At 54.9% G+C, this 24,393-nt stretch overlaps 1 protein-coding gene across 13 annotated transcripts in view; it reads right to left on the bottom strand.

Annotated features, from left to right (window-relative positions):
- Nucleotides 1–530: 530 nt before the first annotated feature.
- The window catches only part of BIN1 (bridging integrator 1), a 54,375-nt gene continuing 30,512 nt past the window's right edge, over nucleotides 531–24,393 (bottom strand). The window contains exons 3-20 of one of the 13 annotated variants that reach the window (XM_054575032.1): nucleotides 22,289–22,343; nucleotides 21,974–22,068; nucleotides 21,680–21,775; nucleotides 20,518–20,625; nucleotides 19,556–19,648; nucleotides 15,730–15,815; nucleotides 15,498–15,573; nucleotides 14,034–14,116; nucleotides 12,560–12,604; nucleotides 10,786–10,933; nucleotides 9,283–9,411; nucleotides 6,264–6,371; nucleotides 5,740–5,763; nucleotides 4,701–4,808; nucleotides 3,814–3,903; nucleotides 3,459–3,569; nucleotides 3,045–3,146; nucleotides 531–1,175 (exon numbers count right to left, since the gene is read on the bottom strand). In XM_054575032.1, coding sequence (XP_054431007.1) covers nucleotides 1,068–1,175; nucleotides 3,045–3,146; nucleotides 3,459–3,569; nucleotides 3,814–3,903; nucleotides 4,701–4,808; nucleotides 5,740–5,763; nucleotides 6,264–6,371; nucleotides 9,283–9,411; nucleotides 10,786–10,933; nucleotides 12,560–12,604; nucleotides 14,034–14,116; nucleotides 15,498–15,573; nucleotides 15,730–15,815; nucleotides 19,556–19,648; nucleotides 20,518–20,625; nucleotides 21,680–21,775; nucleotides 21,974–22,068; nucleotides 22,289–22,343 — 1,665 coding nt within the window. In that variant the 3' untranslated portion in view covers nucleotides 531–1,067. The remainder of the gene's footprint in view (nucleotides 1,176–3,044; nucleotides 3,147–3,458; nucleotides 3,570–3,813; nucleotides 3,904–4,700; nucleotides 4,809–5,739; nucleotides 5,764–6,263; nucleotides 6,372–9,282; nucleotides 9,412–10,785; nucleotides 10,934–12,559; nucleotides 12,605–14,033; nucleotides 14,117–15,497; nucleotides 15,574–15,729; nucleotides 15,816–19,555; nucleotides 19,649–20,517; nucleotides 20,626–21,679; nucleotides 21,776–21,973; nucleotides 22,069–22,288; nucleotides 22,344–24,393) is intronic. The other 12 variants (XM_054575033.1, XM_054575034.1, XM_054575036.1 and 9 more) reach the window with 12 other exon arrangements.

Consider the following 24,393-nt stretch of genomic DNA (forward strand, 5'->3'; position numbering starts at 1 on the left):
CAGCCAAGCTTGCTTGTCCTGGCACACTAGGCACAGGCTTTTCCCATGTGCTTGAGCCAACTGCTCAGGTTCAGACCCACCCCACCAAACCCACAAGACCTTCCTTGCAAGCCACAAAACCCCCTTGGGTCTGTTTCCTAAGCTGTGACACAATCACATGACCCCAAGTTCTCATATACATTAAATCACATCACTCATCACTCAGGGTGATACCTGCAGACTTCTTGGCATGCTACTGGTTCTTCCAGCTCCTAATCTTCCCTTGCTGTCACCTGTTCCTGTCACCTCCCATCCAACCCTCAGTAAAACTTCCAGGGGAGAGGGGCTGAGGCCGTCTGTTGGCTCGGGGCCCAGCTGAACTCCAAAGGAAGTGGTGGTGGCGCTGCTGGTGGGGCTGCCGGGAATCGAGCTCTCGCCCAGCATACTTTCCTGGCAGAGGGCCTGAGGGGCAAGCTGTGTCATAGGAAAGCCACCGGTAATCAGCTATATTGCACAGAAAACGGGAATGGATGGAGAAAAATAAACACACATTTTCTAAGTGCTTTTATCAGTGTTTTTGTTTCATTTTGTTTTGAACACTATGATTTATTTCCAAACAGCACACAGACGGTCTGCAGGGCAGGACTAGGCCAAATGGCTGTCTGGGTCCCAAGGTGTCTGGAGATACTGGTCCCACCCACAGCAGCTGCCAGGGAAGGAGGACCCTTGCCCAGATGGCTCAGCCGAAGCTTCAGGCAAGCACAGTGGCTCTGAGGCTCCTAGGCCCCACCCTTCAGCTGGGCACAAGCAGTTGCAGCCACCCAAAGGGCGCTGGCAGGGGCAGGGGCAGCCAGGAAATCAACTAGGGGACACAGCAGCTTCAGGAACACTGGTGATTCGACCAAACTTGCCGAAACCAGGCTCTTTGGAAAACAACCTTATCTTTGGGAGAACACCTCTTGGCTTAGTCTCTCCTCTCGATTTCCCTTTGCTTTCCAAAAGTTAAAAAATAAAATAAAATAAACAAAAACACACACATTTTTTGGGGAAAAGGTGTTCTTCACACACTCAGAGAGCTCTACCACCTCTCACTGAACCCGCTCCGTGAAGTTCTCAGGGAAGACACCCCGGCATTTATCCAAGTCCTTGTGCTGGTTCCAGTCACTCTCCTTCACGCCCATGAGCCAGCCTTCATCCTGAAGGGGAAGCAGATCATCCAGGGATGGGGAAGGAGGGTACTTGGGCCTTACAGAGTATGTGTCTCACTGAGAACCTGTTGGGAAGATGTCCCCTCCTCTAGCCTGTCACTTCTCCCCTTAAAGAATGCCTCCTCCAGGCAGCATTCCATTCTAATCTCCCCAGATCCAAACCTAACTGCCCCAGAAGCTATCTGCCCTTCAGCAAGTGGACTGAATTCGATACTTGGTGAGTCCTCTTCACTCTGGAAAGGCAGGCTGACTGCTGCACTGGTCTGAACGTGTCTGAACAACCCCCTCAATCCCAGCCAAGGAAATCTCCATCTTCAGGTACCCACAAAGAACACTTCACTGAGGATATCAGCTGTCCTTCCAGACTTACACAGACAACTCCAGAAAGTTCTGTTGAGCATTAAAAGCTTCAAGTGACCTGACAGCACCACACCAAACCCTCCAATGGGGTCTTTGCCCTAACTCTAACCCCTCCCAAGGATTATGACAACTTCCCTGGCTCCTGGCCCTGACCCTGGGCCTGCAGGAGCCACTGACCTGGCCTGTGGCTGAGGCCAACACTGTCACTACAGTGGGCTCTGCCTGGTACCCACTTATATGTTTTTGCTCTTTCATTCCATGTCACTACCCGCCTTGTCAGAGACTCTACATATGTACTACCTGAGGCACTTGTACCCACCCCAGCTGACGTCAGCTATGGGCCAGGGGCCAGGATTCTGCTTCTGAAAACCCTACCCAGCCCAGACCTAGCCCACGACAGAGATCAGTGGAGACCTGAGGTTTAGGAGAATTGGCTGATTCAGCATTAGGCCCAAGAAATCCTTGTTACTCAAACCTCCCATCCCAGTGTGGCTTCAGTAAATACCTGGTGCCGTAAAGTCCAGCCCAGGGCCCCCACCCAAGTTGGCCTCATCTCACATCCAGCCCCCCTCCCACCTTCAGCCACCCTGACAATTAAACCATACAGATGTGGTGATAACTAAATGGGTCACCCTAACCAGGACTTTTATGCACTGTTAATGTCACCTGGATATCAAGGTAGGCACCCCCAAACCACCACTGGCACCCCACAAAAGCTAATCAACGCCATACAGTGGGATTCCTGGTGAAGGGCCACAGCTATGTGCACAAACCAGCCTGTTCCGACCTAAGAGATAGTTCCGCCTCATCTGGCGAGGCCCTGGCCACAGGGGAGCCCACTGAGTAAAAATACTAACAAGCCGAAGCCATAGCAGGAGGAGGCGGTTCTGGAAGACATCTGGGGTAAGAAACAGCTGGGGCTATGGCTGAGGTGCTCAAGGGTCATACACTGCTAGAGACCACACACTGTCCCCGTGGGTTCTGTGTGGACGGGCAGAGGGCCAGCCTGGAGGGGACAGCATGCAGGGTCACGGGAGCCCAACCTGAGGCCATGGAGAAAGCACCTTAGTGACAGTAAGTGGGGCAGGAGAAGTCATGGGTGGATGGCCAGGGACCCTGTCCTGGGAGAAAGGAGAGCTCGGGGCAGGGAAGGGAAAAAGGGGAGAAACATGTAGAAACCTGGGAGAGGGAAGACAAAGCCTGAGTAAAAAAGAAAACAAGAAGACTGAGGCAGGAAAAAGTTCAAGGAAGAAAGTGAGAAAAGAGAAAACAGACAGACAGGGAGACAGCAACAGGGGGAGGATGTGACAACATGGGAGATGGGCCAGCAAAAAGGCAGAGGGAAAGGATAGAAAGAAAGAAGAAAGGGAGGGGAATAATGAATGATGAGAGAAAAGGACAGGAAAGGAAGAGAGAGGAGAGTCCCAACTAACCAGCAGCTGGTGGGGCTCCCTGGCCAGTGGCCCCACAGCCAGCCCAGCCCCACACCAGCCTCACCTGCTCTTCAGGGTTCTGGAAAGGGATCACCAGCACCACATCCCCAGCCTTGAGCTGCAGCTCGTCCGTGTCAGTGGCTGTGTAGTCATGCTGGGCCTGCACCTGCAGAGGTTGGGGAGAGCTGGACATCCTCCACTCTAAGGCCCTTAGTCCCACCTGCAACCCTGCACAGTGCACCAGGCCCTGAGGTGGCTCTAGTGCGGTGTGCAACAGTGACCAGGAGCACGTGAACATCGCTAGACGAGATACCACATCTCCGATTGGGTAGCAGAGGCTACTCCTAAGCAGGACAACTTTGGGCCAACCACACAGCCTCTGAGGCTCCATGCTCTCATCTATAAAGGGGGTGATTCCACCACCAGGACACTGTCACACAGTGGCAATCAGGCTGTGGGGTCAGCAGCCTGGGCTCACCTTGAACATGAATCCCGGGGGCAGGTCCAAACGCACAGTCCCGTTGCCTCCCTCCACAGTGCCATTCACAGCTGCTGGGAAGGTCTCCACCACGACGGCAGGCAGAGAATTCTGGGCAGGGGTTTGGGAGGAGAGCACAGGTCAGCCTGAGCAGAAGTGAGCCCACGGGGCAGGGATGATGAGCAGGGGGAAGCATGTCTGAGCCTGATGCCAGCCCATCCTGCCTCCAGTCTCAACAGTAACTATGACCTGGACAATGCAAGGAGAACAGGCAAGACACAGTGCTGGGAGGCACAGGCAGGCAGGCTGGCAGACAGATAGCAGGGAAGAAAGAGCCTTGGTCCCTGAGTCTTACGGAAGCTGCTTCACTTGCTGCCGACTCCCCAGGCTCCTGGGCTCCCACCGCAGGTTGGATCCCACCCGCTACCTCTGAGGCTTCTGCTGGCTGCAACATAAATGCCGGCATGGGGTCAGACACAAAGTGGGGCACCGCCACCAGGACAAGGAACAGGGCCACCGAGAGCACCACCCAAGTGGTGTCCAGAGTTGGCCAGAGTCTCTCTGCACAGTACTGAGAACCTCGGGAGGAAAGATGAGGCCATGGGCTTGAGGAGCAGCTGGAGAGATGTTGACAGGCACAAGACAGCACAGGCCCCAGGGGGCCACCCCTGACCCTCCCTCATAAGCCCCAGCCCTGAGCACAAGATCTGGCCTAGTCTCAGATTCCTGGAACCTGCCAGACCCACCTGCCCTCACAGGCTGCTCCCAGAAGAGGATGAGGCACAGGCTGAAGGCCTGGACAAGGCCAAGTGGATGCATCAGAATGCAGTCAGGCTGCCCTTGGCCAGCACTCAAACTTGGCCACTTCACGCTCTGGGAGCAATCCTTCAACCTTCCTAGCTCTGTAAAAGATGTCTAGTGTAGGGGTAAGGTTAAATGAGAAAATTCTGAAAAGTTCCCACCATAAACCAGTGGGTGCTCTAAATGTTCCTCCCTCCCACTGTGAAAGGCCTCAAGCCAGGAGGCTGGGGTGAGAGTGGTGAGGGGAGAGGGGCTAATCTGACCCCAGCCACCCTTAACACATATGACAAGCCCCATCCTGAGGCACGCGGCTCATAGCCCTTGCCTCAACCTCAGTCTCATGGTGGCCTTGTCCATCCTGTGCCCCTTCTCTGGGCTCATCTTTCATGCTACACTCCGAGATACTGGGGACAGATGGGAAGCTGGTAGGTGGGCACTTACTTGGGCAGGGCCCGGCTCTGCCGTCTGGTTGGGCCAGGCCACAGCAAAGGTGCCCTCGGCAGCACTGGGCTCCCTGGAAGGTAAGCTGCCAGCTGGACTCTCCGTGGGCTGATGATGGCCACCAGGGAGCACAGGGTGGGAGGATAGGAGGCAGGGAGAAGAAGGTATTGGGCAGGGCATGAGACAGAAGACAGGCATGAGCTGCCAGTGCAGGCAGAGGGGAGAGTGGTGCCTGTGGCAGGCTGCCCTGCCAAAGCCTAGCAGGGAACTTATACAGACCCTCAGAAAGGACACGCACTTCCAGTTCTTTGATCCACTGCCAAAGGGACAGGTAGGTGTATGAATGTACCACCACATTTTCAGCACCCACTGAAATCTTCTCATCAGAATGGCTCTCCCAGCTCCCACCAGGACTCCTCCAGAGTGAAACCCTATTGTGGAGCTTCCCAAGAGGCCCGGAGCCAGGCTGCCAACACTATCACCCCAGACCCTGCTCCTGCAGGGCAGGTCCCATGCCCTCCCTGACCCTTTACGTCAGAGCCACTAGGTTCTGACAACACATGCTCAGCAGGCCCTGCTCACATAAGGGCACCTAACCTCATTCTGCCTTCCCTCCCCTCCTTCTCTGTCCCAGCAGCCCCCTGATGCCACTGCCCTATGTGGCCCCTGGGGACAGAAAGCTCCTCAAGGGCAAGTACCCTCCACACCAAGGCCCTCCAGCTCTAGGCCTCAGCCCAGCATGAGGGGACCGTGCCCATTTTGGGTGACCTGCTAGTCACTGTCTAGGGCCACTCACAGGTCCTGACAACTGGGCCACACCAAGAAGGACCTCCTTCTCAGGCTACACCAAGGAGCTCTTTTCCCATAGGGCCTGGGTAGAGGCATGGCGCCTCCCCAGAAGGAGGTGGCATAACATTCCCCTGTGCACCTGTGAACAAGCCAGATGCAGGAATAGGTAGTGGGCCTAGCACACGCAGAAGAGCAGCTCCCCTACTGTCCCCCTGTTCCCAGGGACAGGCACAAAGCAAACATGGCTTACCTCCCAGAGGTCCCAGGGGATCGGCTGAGTGCAGCACAGGGAGGACAGAGTTAGCACAGAAGTTAGAGACAGAGGCAGACAAGCAGTCCCCAGTAATCCCCCTACCCTGCACCCACCCAGGGTGAGCCAGCAGGCACAGGCCAGCCCTGAGCCAGGCTCTGCGGTCCCTAGACAGCTGAGTCCTGGACACATCTCAGGGGCTGCAGCATCAGGCCAGGGAGTGCCCAACATAGGGCCGCTGCGAGGGGAGGTGCGCGGTGCTAGGTTGGATGGTACACTGCCAGGTGAGTGTTCAGCTGACTTTTCTCCTGAGGGCCCTCTCACCAGCCTCTGTCTGCTCTCTTCCCTTTCCCCATAATCAAGACCAGAGAGGTGACAATGGCCAGGGACCACAGTGTGAGTGGGAGGAGATCCTTAAAGGCCCAGACCTGCATGGGCCCACAGGGCTAGTGAGCAGGCGTGAGTCCATGGCCTGGTAGCCCAGAGACCAGTGGGACCATGGGTGGTGGCAGACTCAGACCAACCTGACCAGAGGGTGTAGCCGCCTTCACGGGGCTTGCCACAGGCAGGAGGGGGTCAAAGTCCAGGTCCAGAAGACTGGCCTGCTCCGAGAAAGGCCCCAGGGCCTCAAACTTGGCAGCGGTGGCAGTAGAGGAAGAAGGCAGTTAGTGACAAATAGAAAACGCTCAACACAGACACACACAGCAGCTGCCCAAGGAACATGATGTCCACCTCACACACAAAGCAGCACTATCCACGCCAGACCCTGGCACACACTACCACCCACACAAGCCTGGCACCCACCTCAGTCATTGGCAACAGGCCAACTACCTGCCAGACCAATGGCAAACCCCCTCTCTTGGTTGGTCTCTGCCCTGTAGGCTGATGGAGGTACCTGTGCCTCTCATCTCCCTGCATTACAAACTCCCAAGACTTCACACACCCCCAGAGGCAGCACAGGCTACAGACCAGGCTGGACTAGATCACAGATGGTATCTCTGACTCATAGGGCTCCTGGGATAGGCTTCAGCCTCCTCTCACAACCCCAAATGGATAGGCCACCCTGTGAATACAACAAACCCCTAGCCAGCTCCAGGAAGTGAGGGCAGGACTGAGCCAGCCACTCTGCCTAGGAGCCCAATCATTAAGATGGAGTCCCCAACACTTGTGGCACCTGTGTCGCATTGAAGATTCTGTCCCAGCCAGCCCTGAGATTATCATTCAGTGGTTCTGGGTACAACTCAAGAATGTTCGTGTGACAAGCACAGCCCTAGGAGGCTGGGACATGGTGGCCCCGTTCACGCTGGGAGAACTAGCCCCACTGTAAGCTGGGCCTCACCATCTTGGTAAAAAAGGGTCTTTCCCAGAAACACCTGCAGAGGACAGCCAGCTCAGCACCAGAGCCCAGACAACATGCTGCCCTCCTGGGAGAAGCAGTCTCCATCTGTTATGAGGGGTCTCCATTTCTGGGTCAGGAAGGAAACTGGCTCAGCCCAGGCCCTCCTCCCCAGCCCTCATGCAGTTCTGGGAGGGCTACAGCCCCCAGAAGCCTAGTCCAGCCCGGCTCCACTTGTTCTTGATGGGCACTCAGCACTGATAGGAAGCGCCTCTAGCCCTTGTCCCTCTGAGGCCCTCTGTAAAAGGACACAAGACCTGGAGGAATGGGGAGGGGCTTGCACAGCTGAGGTGTGGCCTGCCAGGACACAGCCCAAGCCTTCAGGTCTGAGAATGAACACTTGGTGCCAAGCCACAGAGCCTAGTGATCCCAGGCCACGTGGACTCACTTCCTGGACAGGAGGCCCTGGCCCTGGAGGCCCTGCCCAAGCTCACCTCAATGACTAACTTTTTTAGTCAAGCCCTGTTCAATGATCCTGGGGGAGAGACATCATTGCTCTGTCCCCCTAACCCTTTGTCCCTAAGGAAAAGCATGCTCAGGATACCCTAGGTGCACAGACACTAGGTGCCCTCCCACCAGCCTGCAGGCAGCATCTCTCTCCCCAAGTAGCCCCACAACCTGCCTTTCTCAGAAGTCATTCAGGCCCAGACAGCTGCACCCTCATGCTCCAAGGGAACATGGTCACCAAGCTAAAGGACAGACCTCCACCATCCCCACCGTGCAGGACCAGGACTGTCCTTGTCACAGGGAAGCAGGCTACTCACCACAACCCAGACGAGCAGCCCTGTCAGCATAGCTTCGTGGATGGAACCAGCCCACCCCAGCCCCAGGCAACAGCACTCACAGTGTACATTCCCCATTCCCACTGGGCAGATACCCGGCTCCCTGCAGTGAGCAGAGGGGCAGCAAGGGCAGAGTGCAGTAAATATGGAGATGGACACACTCAGAACAGGCAGTCTGGCTGCAGGTCAGGCCCACAGGCTCACCTGTTACACGGAGACAACCCCCTCACAGAGGGTGATTGAAAACTGAACAAGGCTGTGTAGGTAAGTACTGGCACCACTCCCCAGTCAGGATTCACTAGAGCTCAGGTAACCCAGGCAGAGGCACGCTCCAACTGCAAGCATCCCAGCAGCGTGCTACCCTGGAGGTCTGACCACCTGTTTATTACAATTCTCCAGGAGTGCCGCTGGGCCAGCCTCAGCTACCTTCTACAGACAGGGGCTGCTACACCTCCTGGGCCCCTGAGCCAGGGCATCACCCTGCACCCACCTAGCACCCCCTACTGAAAGTTCCTACTTCTGACCCAAAGTCCTCCCTGGGGGTTGGCTGGAAGCCCACTCGCCCCAAGAGCCCTCTTAGCAGAGACTACTCTCAGATCCCATCCGCCTTTCCCTCTATATTCATGCCTTCCAGCTCTGCCCCTCCACTTCTGGCCTCTGAGTTTGTACTAAGGAGAAAGAGCCCAGAGCTCCCCAGGCAGAGCAACCCTACAGCAGCAGCCCAACACAGGCCCACTGCATCCCGATATCAGCAGTCCACATGAGACCAAACCTCACATGGAAAGCACCTGGCAGGGAGGCCTGGAAACCAGGCTTGGAGCAGTTAACACCCTGCGTGCAGCCCGCTCCAGTGCTACCACAGCGCCCTTCCCCTGTTCGGCCCTCCTCTTGTCCATCTGTGAACAGGCATTACGTGCCTCCTTAGGGCATTTATGAGCACATTGAACTCCAGAAGTTCCTCAGCCCATCTCTCACCCCTTCTGCCCTATAAACATGCCGCTGTTTCAGCTGCTCCAGGCTGCCTGCTCCAGGAAGCCTCCCCTGACCAGCCCAGGTCCTCCATGCTCCCCACCCCTTTTGGCCATAGCACTGATGGAACCACAAGGCCACTGCTGTGCTGACCATCTCTGCTAGGACCATTTGCCTATGGCCCTGATCTGGCCACAGTACATGCTCAGAGGTGGATCGATGAGAAATGATGGATGAAAGGATGAGGAATGAGTGAGAGGGAGGCTCAAGGCCAGGCTCTCTGGCCAGATTCCAAGCTCTTGAGACAGGGGAATAGGGTGTGGGATGGAGGGAAGGCCATGCACACCCCAAGAGAGCAAGAGGAGGGGGAGCTGGGCCGCGGCAGCCGCGGCTGACCTGGGAGGGGGTGGTCACGCTGATCTCAGGGACAAAGGTGTCATCAAACAGGCTGAGGATCTGCTCCTGCTTGACCTCCTTTGATGGGGTGTGTTTGGGAGGCGGAGGGACTGGTGGGCCTTTCCGGAGCTGTGGTTCAACAGTGGGTGAGGGGCCACACAGGGAGGCACAGCAGAGCGTGGAGGTTGGGTGGGAAAGGAGGGGGAGATAGAGACAAAGCCATGGTTAGTCACATCCCAGGCCACGGCCCCACCCAAGCAACTGAGAAAAATGAAGCAAAAAGAGTCACTGTTCCCCAAGACAGACACCAGGACCACGGCCACCCTCCCACAGCACGAGGTCCAAAAACACTGTGCAGAGAGAAAGGAGAAAAGGGAAGGAAAAAAAGGGAGGAGGGAAGGAAGTGAAAGAAGAGAAAAGAAGGGAGTGCCCATAGGAGGGCTCACCACCTGGTGAGAAGGCTGAGAAACAAACAGTAGCTGAGATACAGCCCAAGAGCCCAGCCTTCTCTCAGGCCTCCACATCCTGGGCTCTCTCCACATCCTGTGAGATGAGCTCCAGCTTGGTCCCTGCTATCATCTGTGGGGGCCAGCACAGAGCCAGGGCCCAGAGGAGGCAGAAGAAAGATTGTCACACACCGGCCCACTTGGGGGGCCTCAGGCAAGTCACACAACACACCAGAGCTTGGGCTTCTTCATTTCTCAAGTTGGGCTGATAACAGCATCTGCTTCACAGATGATTGTCAGGATTCAATTAATAAAAATAGGCAATGTGCTGGCACAGTGTCCAGCCCAAAGTAAGTGCTATTCAAGTGTGGGTTCTCAGCCCAATTAACATCTTTGTCTTAATCAGCTATTGAATGGGGTGATGGCATAAACCCAACAGAGCTGGGGTACAACCTAACATGGTCCAGCAAGGTCTGCCCATGGACACTGTACCTCTTCCCTTCCCTTCCCTTCTAGTTCCTGGGGATGCTGCAGAAACCCGGAGAAACCTGGTAGGGGCAGAGGCCAGGCTTCTCCAGCAGGGGCCACACCGGAAGCCCAGGCCTGTCCCCTTGCCCACCTCACATAACCCTTTCTGAGCCCTTTCTTTTGCTGTCCCTCTAAAGGTCCTGCAAGGCCCCACACAGGAGAGAAGGTGAGGACAGGGGAGGCAGCTGCTTCTGAGGACCTATGTCTCAGTTGGAAAAGGAGATAGAGAAAGTCAAGCCACCCAAAATCCAGGGAGGGAAGGGAGAGGGGGAACAATGCTGTGAGGCAGGGGGACACTAAGGAGGAAATAAACAGTCACAGATGCCCCTGAGAGGGTCAGGGCCATTAAGGTGAGCCTGGACCAAGCAGGGTCCAAGGAAGAACAAGACCAGACTTAGCCCCCTATGGTAAAAGCTCTGGCTCCAAACCTACCCAGGCCCAGGAAGGAAACAGAAAACTAGAAAAGAGAGGGCATAACAGAAAAGTAGGAAAAAGAGCAGAGAGGGAAGGCGACAGGCCACTAAGATACCTGAGACGGGGACTTGGGGAGGACAGCCCCAGGGGTGGCCACACTGGCCGGTTCAGGATCATGGTTGACTCGGATCTCAGGGGTGGCAGCAGGGGAACTGTCCGGCGGAGGTGAAGGGCTCTTGTTCCCTTTTGCAGGGGCGTTGTCACTGTGGAGGCAAAACAAGAGGGAGCCCAGTGGAGGGAGGTCCCAGCGTCTGAAAGGAAATGTGCAAGTCCACAGGTGTGTGTCTGAAGGGGCATGTGCATGTCCAGATGCCTTGAGGTCCATGTGCATGAAAATAGGTGCGTATGTATGAGCATGTAGAGAAGTCTGTGAAACTGAGTATAACGTGTGTCCACACAGATTCACTGGGAAAATGTTTCATCTCCACGTGCGAAACTGCGTCCGTGTGCCTGAGGACTGGTGAAATTGAGACCACAGAACACATGGGGAGCTCTGGGCTGGAGGCCTGTGGTCCCCAGGGGATGGGGGCAGATCCCAAGGAGCCTGTGCCCGAGGCAGCCCTGCAGCCCCAAAGGCCTGCATTAGGCTGGCCCCACGGAGGGCCCAAGCTCCCCAGCAGGAGAAAGACAAACATCCGAAAGGCAAAGTAAGCCTCAGCCCACACGCCACACACAAGCTGTGCAGGCTCAGCCCCCCACCTCAGCCTGACCCCAAAGTCCTCTCACTGCCTCCCTGCCTGTCCACCCACTCCCACCAGAATGCCAAGCACAGCCTGGCTCCCAGCCACACCATGCTCCCAGCCACACCACGCCATCACTGTCTCTGTATCTCTGCTCCCACGGGCCACAGGCCCTTTCAGGAAAATGTGGGAGACCACCCAGAAGCCATGGCAGGTGGGTGAACAGGAGGCAGTGCCTATAGCAGAGCAGCTGGGATGATAGGGTGAGACCTCCAAGCCAGATTGTTCAGGCAAATGTGCATAAACCTCCACATGGATGCAAACGGAGCAGAAACTGAACACCTATGTTTGTACTCCCATTAACTCGAGGACAGTGCTGACCAAGACTAGCCACAAGCCATATGTGGTATTTATATTTATATTTATATTTATATTTATATTTAAATTAAACTAAAAATTCAGCTCCTCAGTCACACTGGCCACATTCCAAATGCTGGCCAGCCATTTGAGGTGAGTGGCCACTGTGCTGGACAGGGTAGTAGCTGATCACCTGGGAGAGGGCGATCTAGACGGCAGAATGGATGTGAGAGTCACTGCTGGTACTGCCCTATCTTTATTGAATTTGCATTTCATGGGATGTATTTGCCTCCTTGAAGAATATAAATGGGGAGAGGGGGGTAAAAGGGAACAAAATTGTAATGGGAAAAAAGTTAAATCAAAAAAATAAATATATATATGTATTTTTTTAAAAAAGAAAGTATACATAAGGACAGCACACAGGCACACACCCCTTCAGAACAACCACTGCACGGCACAGCCCTCCCTGTACCACCCAGGCCTCCTTTCTGGCGACACAATCCACCTGCTAACGCTCTGGATCCAGCTGCTGCTGGCACACATGGGTCTGCAAAGGCAGATGCTAAACTGAGCCCAGGCTGTCTATCTGCCATTCCCCCCATGACCCCTCTGTCTGACCCACAGCCACACATGACACCACGCAGCCCCGACTCTGTGGGCAGCACCACACACAGGAAGGCAGGTTAGGGGTTAGTGGCGCCCTCAGAGAAGGGCATGAGGCGCATGCGCTGGGGCCACCAGCCAGGCTGTTGGCCTGGGGTATCCCCACAATGCAGCACTCACTGCCGGTACCTGTTCTTCTTTCTGCGCAGTCGGGAGAACAGTTTAGTTTTCTTTCTGTGGGGACGGACAGGACGTGGAGGTCTTCATTTGGGGGAAAAGTGGGATGTGGGGCTGGCCTGTCCCCATCCCCCATCAGCAACTCCTAACAAAGGGGTTGGGCAAAGAAGCAAAGTCTCCCCTAACACCCAGGGGTCATGAAAAGGGCCCGACCCTGCCTTTGGGCCACCATCATCCAGTCCTGAGCCCCCTGGCTGACCTGGGCATGCTGCCAGGTGCCCTGAGGTAGTGCTGACAAAATGAGCAGAGGGGGAGCTGCCCCAACTCAGCCTGGCAAGCTGCTGAAGTCCAGCCCACAGGAGCTCCAGGCCCAAAGTACCAGGTAGGACTGGAGTCAGCTGCCACACGGGGCCCTGAGAGAGGAGGCAAATAGGCCTCCTTCAGTATAAGGCAGGCTCACAAGACTCCATGTCCCTTGCTCTTTCCTCAGAATGACCAGCCCCTTTGCCACAGAATGGCTGTCTGAGAGTATGAATGCCCAGGATGACGACCACTCACCCCTCGCACCCAACCTGGACACTCCCACCGTGACCTCAGTCAGGCCAGGCAGTGCAGCACAAGGGGAGGCAGGTCCTCCATCCAGTGACCTGGGAAATTGCCTTTGGCCTTTATTCCAGCTCATTCCACCCCCAGCACTCCTCAGTCCAGGGCACTCTCTGGGTCCCTCTGTCTCACATATATTTTATTTTCAGGGCAAAAGGGAGTAACCTTAGTCATTGAACCTCCTTAGTCCTAGGTAGTACCCTAATCACCCCCAAGCAGCAGATACAATCACCCCATTTTATTGATAAGGAAAGTAAGGTTCCCTGTGCTCTCCACACTGCACTACAATGGCCAGAAAGGAAGGAAAATATCAGACTCATTATAATATCCCATGAGCAACAGACAAAGGGCAAGACTTTCCCTCTCCTCCCTCATGCTTGCCCCTCAGGAAACAGTTGTCTCCTCAGACGCAGTGAGGCAGGAGGGGCCCAGGGCTGGGCTAAGGGCAGGAACAAGGATGCCTTTGCGGGTGTACTGAATGCCACCATACTGAGGCTTGTGCTTCCTGGGAGCACAAGAGAGAAAAGATGGGGCCGCCCCAATCTAAGAGGGCTAATCACTTTCCAAAAGGCTCCACACCTGTGAATCACTCAGTTCCCCCTTACCCTCTCCCAAACCTACACAGGCACCCTGTCTGTTCCTGCTCCACAGGAAGTGAGGTTCAGGTGCTGTGCCAACTGCTGAGGAATGCTCCTCCCCTGATGGGAGACGCAGGAAATGGCAGTGACCTCACCTGCTCCCCTGGGCACAGGGAGGCCAAACCCACGGGACCACAAGAAAAAGCCTTGTCCCAACCTTGCATGAGCAGCAAGCAACAGAAGCCCACCCCAAGTCACACCTCCCACACCTGCCAGCAGCCTGGAGGGCAGTGGTTATTACATACCTGGGCTGGGCCTTGACTGTGAAGGTGTTGCTCCCGTGCTGCTTCTCCAGGCCCACCAGCACATCGTGGAGATTCTGGTTGAGCTGCAGGAGGGATAGCAACCAGGTAGGGGGACCTTTGGAGCCACCAAATAGACCCATTCTCCCCAATGCCATCCCGTTTCTTCCCTATTAACCCCTTCCCCGCCCCCACCCCCATCCCCACCTGAAACAAGATCCTCTTCCTCATCAGTTGGAGCTGGGAACCAGCATACCACACCCAGGAAACCAGGGGGAGCAGTGGAAGACGTGGGCTGCTCTGCTAACAATTACTGTTTCTGGAGACCATCTTTCCCTTTCTTTCTCCTTGTAGGGATTTCCCAAAATTCCACATAAAGGTTGTAGTATTTTTAAATTTTTTTAAACTAGTTTTGCAAACTAACTATTGATCCTACTTGTTTAGGTCATTTTGCCAAGATGATTCAAGGTCACACTACAACTGCCAGATTCCACCAGATGCACAGGCAAGAGAAGAGGTTTATCACATGCACATAGTAAGTCTCATTACTGAGACTATTTCCCTCTTTTTTCTGGCTACTAGGAAGTTCAGAGATTAATTTTCCTTCTGTTTTATGTAAATATTTTCTTCCCCCTCTCTCTGCCTGTTTTTTAAATTTTCCCAGGCTGTCTCAAGTCTCTGAAGGAAAAGGAAAAGGAGGAAGGAAAGGGACTGCCTAAAAGGCAGGAAATCATCCTCAGGATGGCAACTCAGGAGAGGCCCCAACCTTGGTTTTCCACCTCCTGCCCTGGGCCTGGAATCCACCACCATCACTTTATTCCTCTGGGCCCGCAACACAGAGTCAGACCCACCCACTTGCACAGATGGAGAAAGCTGCCAAGATTGAGTTTCTCCAACACAGCTTTGCAGTTTAACTGCCAGTTAAATTAAAATGAAAATAACAGAACATAGAAATTTAAGCTAATCAGACCCTTTCTTACATCAGATTCTGGCAAATAACAAAGATGTCTTTCAATATCTTAAGACACATGAAAGAACATTAAAAATTGAGAAAATTCTAGCAATTTATTTCTTATCTGTCTACAAATTGGGAAACTGCCACCATTTTCTAACACTGAGTTCCCTGGGCCAACGTTGTCTGAGAACACATTTACAGTGAGTGGGGCTGACTCTGTTCAGGCAGGAAGAGTAGGACCAGGAGCAGGACGAAGGCTGGGTCTAGACCTTCCAGCTCTACTGACAGCCTGACAGCCTGACAGCCTCCACCGCACACCCAGCAGCTCCCACTGGGCGGAATACTCTGAATGCAGGGGCCAGAGGGAACATTGCGGTCAACAGTATATGCAGAACCTCAGCAGGGTAAAGGGAGCTCATCAGTCCCTTCTGTGCCTCTGAGAGTTGCCCTGAGCAGGGTGGATGGAGCAAGGCCCAGAGTCCCTGAGGCCCATAGGAGTCACCAAAGCCTACCTTACTCATCTCCTTGTGGAAGTTTTCCTCCAGGCCTGCAATGCTCTGAAACGTGTTGACATAGAAACCTACACGGCTGCAGGGGGGAGGGAAGCAGACAAAGTGAACATGCAGGTCAGTGTGGACAACCCTCCCCAGAGACACAGCCCTGAAAGGGTGCAAGGCACCATGGACAGAGTTGTGCAGCCTTGGAAAGGAGGCTGAGGCTCAGGCACCACCTCCCGGCCCTCACCTGTTCCACAAGGATGGTAGCTCCTCCTGCAGGTCCACATTCATCTCCTCAAACACCTTCTGGGCTTTGATGAGCTCCTCCTCCGCCTGAGGGGCAGGACCAGTCATTCCTTCTGCTGGGCCCCTGTCCCAGCCAGCCAAGGCCAGGCCAACCCCCCCCCCACCTTCAAGACCTGCCCCCTTACCCCCACCTAACAGGTTCAGACCAGGGCTCTGGGCTAAATGGAGGTGGAACTGGATGTGGACACCTGGGAAGACTACCCCTTGTGGCCTCTGGGGACCTTGCAGCCAGGCCCTCAGGTGCTGCTCCAGGAAGGGGAGAGCAGAGAAAAAGGCAGGGGCTCTCTTTCTGGCCCTGGCAAACCAGGAGAGAGGCGAGGGATGCGTAGGGCACAATAAGAAGGCACAGACGTGGGTCCCAAGGTGCTGAAACACAGGAGGGTGAAGAGGCAGACCCAGACCCACCATGTGGGGACCCAGTCCACTTACATGTGAACCTCTCAAAGGCTAGGTGTCAGCCTGCTGCCCAGCTCTCTGGGCCTTGCTGTCCCCTCCAGAGTTTTCCTTTCCTCCTGTCTCAAGGCTGCCTCCTACTCCGTCTCAGCCACCAGCCTGCATTTCCCCTCCCTGGGACAGTCTTTACTACCCTCCTTCCACCCTCCTACCATTCTCTCCTCTGTCACATGTCCACACTAGATGGAGGGCAAGGCCAGGGGAGCATGGAATTGAGCAGCTGGGTAGGGTGCCTGAGCCCACTTCCAAGGCCTTCCTCTTCCCTGGGCAAGCCCTGTGCCCTCCAGCTGCTTAAATCTACCAAGCAGTGGTGGCAGGCCTCATCACAGAGCCAAGAATGGAAAGAAATGCAGCAGCATCAAGGGCCTCCTCCAAAGGTGGAGGGCCAGGCAAGGGTGGAGGTGAGTCATGAGACCCCACCCCAGAAAGGGCTCCGCTCGCTCATTCTGGAGGGCACTGATGGAAATAGTGACTCAGCAGGCTGACTTGGATTCAGGGTCTGAATCATGGCCCAGGAATGTGGCAGGACCCACCCAAAAGAAAACTTCCCTCCAGCAGCCTCAAATTCTCAGGCCTCTAACCAAGGCAGCCAACTGGCCTGAATGCCAAGTGCCACAAAGCACAAGCTTTCCCCAAGCCCAACAGGCTGGCCCACCCAGCGTCAGGCACCAGGACCAACCCAAATAAGCCTTGTCTCCACTCTGCCCAGAGCTGAGCCTGGTGACTTGAGGGAGGGTCTGGAGGAGAGAGGGGCCACCATCTCTCCTGACTACAACTGCCTTCAAGTTGTTGGAACTGGCTGAAGTGAGCATGAACTCCTTACCTAAGTTTTAAGAATGTAATTTAAAAATTAAAGATAGCATGAGGAAAAAAAAAAAATGTCTCTCTAAACATGCATGCCTCAGCCATTCCTGGATGGATTAGATCTGGGCTGGATACCCTGACTGGAGGCTATGGATGACGGTTTGTAAAACCCATAATGTGAGTGACTCCAACACACCTAGCTGTGAGTGCCTCACACTGTCATGCACACATCCCACCCAACAACCTGGAGTCTAACTCCAGTCCCATGTCCCCCCGCTGGAGTCCACCTCAGCTACCCCAGTTCCTGCACCTTCAGAGGCTGCCTCTCACTAAAGATTCAGCCTCCACCCAACAATGCTGGTCCTAACTTTCCAATAAATAATCATGACCATGACAAACCGTGGCACAGTATCTCTTCACTGTGTGCCAGGTCTGTCCCAACATTCCAGCAATACTGCAAGAGCAGAATGGCTCCATTTTAGAGTTCCTGGAGGTCAAGGCCTTAAGCCTTTTATTCCTTTTGAGTCATATTCTCATGTCCTCGATCTCCGAGAAGAAACTGGGTGTCAGGGAGTATAGGAGAGGAAGGGAGTACAGGAGAACTGTCATTGTTGGGGAGGCCTTGTAGCCCTGGCGGCTCTGCTACATGCTGACGAATGGACAAGGACAGCGGACCCAAAATCAGCCTGTGCACTGGGCACCAGGCCACCAGCATCCTGCAGGCAAGCTTTGGGAGACCATGGCAAGTATGAAGAACAGCTCAAAACTGAAGAACAGAGGACATCTGGAGCTGATCAGCTGGAGATTTCACAGTTCCACAGGGTTGCAGTTTCCCCAAAGTCAAGTCAGCCATCAAGACAACCCCAGGTCCCAAGTACCCAGCTCACAGCCAGACAGCTGCCCAAGGAAACCCAGCCAGGCGTGATGCAGGGTGGGAGCAGAAGGAGGATATGCTCAAATAAAAACTGAATCCAAATGGGAAAGCAAATTTGGCTGAAAGACAAAACATCTGCAGTCCAACATCCAAAGATGACATCATGTGCTTTAGCCTCCCCTGCTGCTCCCCATGGGTCACAGTGTGGGGCCCTCCCAGCAGGATCCTCAACCACACCCATTGCAGGAGCCCAAAAGCAGTCACAGGCCCCACCCCAGGCCCCAAAGGCTCTCAGGGGTGCTCCTACCCAATAAAAATGTTCACTTGGCTTCCTGCCAAACACGTTTCAGGAAAACTATACAGAAACCCTGTCTCTGGGTCAGTGGCCCCATTCCCCCTTCAGTAAGAGTGCTAAGCTCTACAAAAGGCTCAGTCTAGCCCATCACTCCTCCCACAGGAGGGGACACAGAGGCCTATCAAAGACACCCTATGCCATCACCCTCAGACCCTGGAGCTCCTGGTCACCCTACCCTCAAAAATCAGCCCACAGGTTTGACCTAAAAAAATCAGCAGGTCAGGTAAAATTGGGCCACAAGCCCATGCTGAGCCCAAAGTCTCCACATCATCGGCATTCAATACATGTGGGTTGAAGATGATGAAATCAGAAGGTGGCCCCGCAAAATCAAAAATGGGGCAGCTGCCCAGAGAGAAACCCAACCTCCTGGGTCAGGCCTGTCGCCTGTCCCCACCCCAACACCATGAAGGGGTACTAGAGTAAGTTCAGTTTCACTGAAGAAAAAGCCATCAGGCCACTTCTCTCAGGGCACTGTGTCCAGCAGCCCCTGCCACACCAAGCCCATTCCGAGAGCAGGGCCTGAGAAGACTGAAGTATTGCCAGAGGAGTAGGATCACTTAGGAGTTTTGTACCAAGAACCTCCTCCATGGAGCCCTCCAGGACCACTGTGGTGCAGACTGTCCTCCATGAAACTCCCAAAGGGCAACCCCAGGTCTCAACATACCAGCCTGGCTGAAGAACCCTGCCAGTGTCCCCTCCAGGGGCATCGTGGGGACTCACACCCAAGGGTCCCAATGAGTCTGGCCACCTGTGGCAGGGACACCCACATGGAGCCCAGGGCCAGTGAGCTAGGAAAATGGCCCAGCACCCAGGCCTTGAGTCACATAAGCCCCAACTCAGGCACTAACTGGCTCAGGGACACTGGGCAGGAGATTTCGCCCCTCTGCAGGTCTGTCTCTGCAGTAAATTCAGAATCACCTTACAGCTCTTTTGAGGCTTGAAGGACAACACATGTCAGGACAATAGTCCTCACAGAGGATAAAGGGTTCCAAGGCTTTCCTGGGCTTCTGGACTCTAAAATGTCAGTCTCAGGGCCAGAAACCCCAATGCTGAACAACAGACTCACCCCAGACAACCAGAGTCCCCAGCCTCTATCCCCTCCTGTGTTTGACCTCTGGTCTTAATATGTAACGGGAGCTCTCCCAGCACAGGTATTTGAAACCAGCCCTGTCTCCCAACCCAGGAAGAGGGCTGAGCCCTCCCCAGCCAGGCAGTGCAGCACAAGGACAGGACAACAGACCAGAAGGTGCCAGCACGTGCAAGGTTAGAAGCCAGCGTCACCTGATTTCGGAGCAGGTTAGTTTGAGCTACAAGATGAGCCTGCAGTTTGCCTTGGCACCACTGGGGGGCGGCTTTCTCAAGCAGCGAGACAGGCTGGTGGGGGAAGGGAGGTCAAGGCAAAGGAGAGTGGAAGAACAGGAGGGAAATGGGGAGAGAAACAGAGACATAGATATTAAACACCAAGTCCAAATGTCCCGTACACAGTAACAGACAAGCTGGCTGCCCCCCCCCCGCCCCCCAGGGATCCAGCCCACCCCTCCAGGGATCCAGCCCTTTCTGCAGGCTGAGAGAATTAAGGGAAGCCCCCAGCAGGGCACAGAAGGTAGTGAAATCCAACTGCAAAGCAAAATGTGAGAACTGTTAGCAAATGCAGAGGGGTTCAGCAAGTATGATCCTGCTCTGGGGTGGGGTGGATGGGGTTGGGGGACTCATCCTCACGGCTCTGTGGAGAATGTGGCCAGCCCAAGTCCGGTGCTCCCCCACCGGCTCACACTCCTACACCTCCAATCCCTACCCCCAACCCAACAACCTTGCTTGTTCCAGGGAAGACAGGGTCACATCAGATTATGTGATACAATTCCACTCAGAGAGCTTATCAGGGCCAGGCAGAGCCTTCCCAGGGAACCCCAAGCCTGTTCTCCTTCTGGAAAGTGGCCTCTGAGTGAATGGAGGGATCATAGGCCAGGGAAGGCATCAGAGAATGAGCCAGAGGTGGGTCCTCTCCCAGGGGACCACAAGGACCTTTCAGTCACCCACTCCAGCTCTGAGACTTGGCACTAGTCACAGGTAGAAACCCATCCATAAAAAGGCTTGAGCGTTCCCTCCCGCAGTGGAGTATGAGAGCCAGGGTGCAAAGGAGCAGGTAAGTGCAGCCCAAAAGGGTGGCTCCCTGGGGCCTGTACACACCCCCACCCCCCACTTTGTCTCCCTGAACACTGCCCTGGCCCCTCTTCAGCCCCTACCTTGGCAATTTTGACTTCATCCTTCTTTTTGGCTGTTTGGAGAGACTCGTAATGGTGCCGGGCACTGTCATAGTCCACCAGCTTCCGCCCTCGCTTGGCAATGCGTGACTGGGAGACAAAAGGAAGGGGAAAGAGCTGAACAGGGTCTGGCAAAAGGCCTGCTGTGATGCTGACCCAGCTGGGCCCAGAGAAATGGGGATCTGAGTGAAGGCAGGGGACCCACACAGCAGACCCTGGGCTCAAGAACAATGTATAACGCATGTTTGAGATGCCATTGCTCAAACATTTCTGGTGGCAAAGAGCTCATTTCTTCGAAGCAATCTGTGTCCTCTGTGGTCCTTTCTCATACAGAAGTGAAACCATTTCCTTGCAGATATTAACCCATTTATATGTCAGGACCCACCAGCCAATACTGTGTCAGAGGAGCCTCTTCCCTAGTTTGGCCCTCAGATCCTCAAAGATGCCTTCTGGATTCCAGGTTTCTCTTCTCCAGGGCTACCACCATCAACCTCCCTACCACACTCCCCACATGACACCTTGGGAGCCTGAGGCATCCATATTGGGTGACTGAGGGGGCCAGCATGGAGCATGACCGCCAGTGGATCAGGTCCAGTGTGACAAGTCACCACCTCTGCTCCAGACACCTCTTCTTCCATGGCTAAAGCACCCAGGTTCCCCAGGCCTTGGTGGAGATGATGGCACACTGAAAATTCACAGCACATACCCAGGCCCCACACAGGCAGCTGTCTTTTTGAAAATATAAAAGCACACGAATACAAAAAAGGTCAATGCACAAGTTTGTATCTGTTTCCCTCCAAGTGCACACAGCCTAACACAAGGCACCTTTAGACACAAATGCCGAGACCAGACATCCCCTTAAATCATATAGTCCCATAGACTCCACAGTGCCTTGGCCACACGCATGTACAGGCACAACGGGGTTAGTTCCCCTAGCCCAGAGACCTGAGGGTACAGGGCCCAAAGCTGCCAGTTCAGAAAGGCCCAAGTCTGGAGCTGGCAGGTTAGCCTCAGCAGGAGCAGCCCTGGATGGATGAGGTACCCAGTAAAGGGGAAGCCTGCCTTCAGGGCAGAGTCATTGCCTCCACTCCTGGCCCCTGGCCCCAGCTTCCCTGTGCAAGCTGTCAGCTCGACAGTCTCTCACCTTGATGTCAGGGAACTGGCCCAGGTACGTGTCCATGGTCAGCAGTGCCTGGTCCACCAGCTTCTGGTGGTAATCCATCCAGAGCAGGTCATTGTTCTAAAGAAGCAAGAGCATGTGAGTGCACCTCCGGGGCTGCCAGCCACCCCAACCCACAGCTCGTGCCTCCCAGGGACCTTGGGGATCAGCTCTTGCCCATCACTTCAAGGGTCAGTGGCTTCTGAAAACCTCAGTTTCTTCATCTGTAAAATGGGCTAGCGGCCGGGGCCAGCAGGACCTTGACCTGCCCCCACTCACCTCAGCAATCTTGTTCGCTTCATCCCTGCCAGGCCAGTCGGGTTCATACACCTCCTGCAGACACTCGTTCAGCTTTCTGGAAGCCTCATGCATGGCTGTGGGGCAGAAGGGCCATGCTGCAGCCAGGGCCACGGGGACCTAGGACAGGGGGTCCCCCAGAGGCCAAGGAGGTATGTGGGCCTCCACAACAGTCCTCATCCATTCCTCACACACCCTGACACCCTTCCTAGCTCTTCATGCATCAGCTCCACATGAGGAAAGCTGCTCCCTGCATCCTGTGAAGTCTGGCCCACTCAGGCCAGGTCTGCCCTTTACCTTTGACCGAGGCCAGGTAGGTCCGAAGATCCTTCTGCAGCCTGGTGCCCTCATTCTGCAAAGAGGAAGATGAGAACAAGGTGAGGACCTGAGGGTACGCCCTGAATCTCACTCTCTCCTCCCTGCACTCCCACATAGACTAACTAATAAAGGCTGTCCTCATCAGTACATTAAGAGGACTAGAGAAGAGGGACATGGAAATGCCTCCTGGCCAGGGTCTGGCACCAGCTTAACTCACAGCACAGCAGCTATCACCTGTCTGGCCACAAACACGTACTGAGCACCCACTGTGTTCTTGGCACCATCCCTTCCGCAGGAGCCATGTGCCTGAAGGGACGTTCATCCCGAGTTTGTCAGCACCTGTCTGTCTCTTCCAAGCACTATTTTCAGCCCTGTAAGGAAGTTAGGAAGACAGAGATCTCTCTACCCTGGAGACACTGGGGACATGGCTAAATGACACACACACGGCACAGCACGCATGTATGACAGACCTGGCATGCAGAAGCCTACCCTCAGAGAACCACAGAATGGGTGACCAATGAACATAGAAACATGGGTAAGGGTCAGGGAGCAGAGGCACCTTGTTCCAAAAGCTTAGGTGGTACCCAAGACCAACGGGCTCCCACTGCATTGTGCCAGGGATGGAGGATGGCTTACAGGAAGGGGATGGCCTAATCAGGGTGCAGATAAGTGTGGGGGTCATGCCCAGGACTCTCAGGACACTGGCCCAGCCAAGAGGGAAGGTGTAGGACATAAGAGGGGAGTAGGCCAGGTAGGGAAGCTACCATCATGCTGGACCTGATCTGCTGGTGGTCACACTTCCAAACTCAGCTTCTCTTCCTGCCAAGCCTCCCTCATCTCACTCCCGTACCCACCAGCGCCCAGCACCTGTGTACACTGCTCCGCAAGGAAAGGGTCACCCATGGGGTGGGGTGTTGCACTTGCCCGGATTTTAAGCTGTACCAGGGGCCCTTGTACCTCCCAGACAAGGCCACACTGTAAGCAGACACATGGGACACAGATGTTCAAGGGGCCATCCAGAATCTGCCACCCACGTGCAGCAACAGCTGGGCCCCTAAACCAGCTTTAAGGTCAGTCTCCAGGGTCAGACATAGCCCTTCACCATCAAGCTGCTCCTGAGGGGCAGTGCCAAGGCCAGCAAGCACAGAATTCATGTGCTCAAGTCCAAATCTGATCCTTCTGTCTCTGGAGCTGCCTAGAGTTCTAACACACTCCTTACAGAGCAGCTAGGGGAAGGATCAAGTTCTGGACCTACTGCCCCCTTGGCCTGCTCTCTGGGCTCCAGAGGCTGGAAGGGCACTACAGCTCAGGACCAACACCTACTACAATGGTGGCAGCTCAGCCACACTCCACTGTACCTCCCTCCAGAGAGTGCTCCCCACCACCTCTGACATCAGCTCCCACAGATGGCCTCAGACCCACTGGGAAGATGGAAGACTGAGCCCCGTCTTCCCAGTGGGTCTGAGGGTAGGAGCATGCCCTCCTGCACGCAGCCCCTCTGGCTTCAGCTGACCTTTGCCACTGTGCATCAATGACAGTGGGTCTTCCCTTCCAGACTGCAATGCCTACTTGGAGTCTGAATGGGCCCTAGGGACAAGAAGGATGAATAGACAGCAAGGATGAGTCCTGGGGTACAGGCTATAGATAGCCCCTAGGAGAAGAGTTTGGCCCACTTGTAGGACCCTGGGTGGTTTCCAGGACTGCCTGAGTTGGGCTTACAGCATTCAGGGAGAGAGGAAGGACAAGAGGCCTCCAGGATTTCTCAATGCAGGGACAGAGGACAGTGGTGCTGTGATGAGCACTGAGTGAGCCCCACAGAGGCTGTGATAACAAGTAGCAAAAAGGTGACCTATACCCTCTCCTAGGATCTACCTCCACAGGAAGGATAGGAAGGAATGTGCTTCCCTGAAGGCCATATTCCCTTCCATCCCAGCCCCTGAACTAGTGCTGGGCCCACTGTGCTTGGTGTTCAGAGATGAAGAACAGGAGGATGCTCAGCTTCGAGGGTCCCCATGCTTGATCTTCTCCCCGCCTTTCAGAGGGTCCCCCAAGCCCTGCAGGCTGGAAAGACTAAGCCCACTTCG

This window comes from Pteronotus mesoamericanus, unplaced genomic scaffold (genome assembly GCF_021234165.1).
Source record: "Pteronotus mesoamericanus isolate MK-2021 breed Mesoamerican mustached bat unplaced genomic scaffold, CSHL_Meso_final contig_27, whole genome shotgun sequence".
Classification (NCBI taxonomy): Eukaryota; Metazoa; Chordata; class Mammalia; order Chiroptera; family Mormoopidae; genus Pteronotus; species Pteronotus mesoamericanus.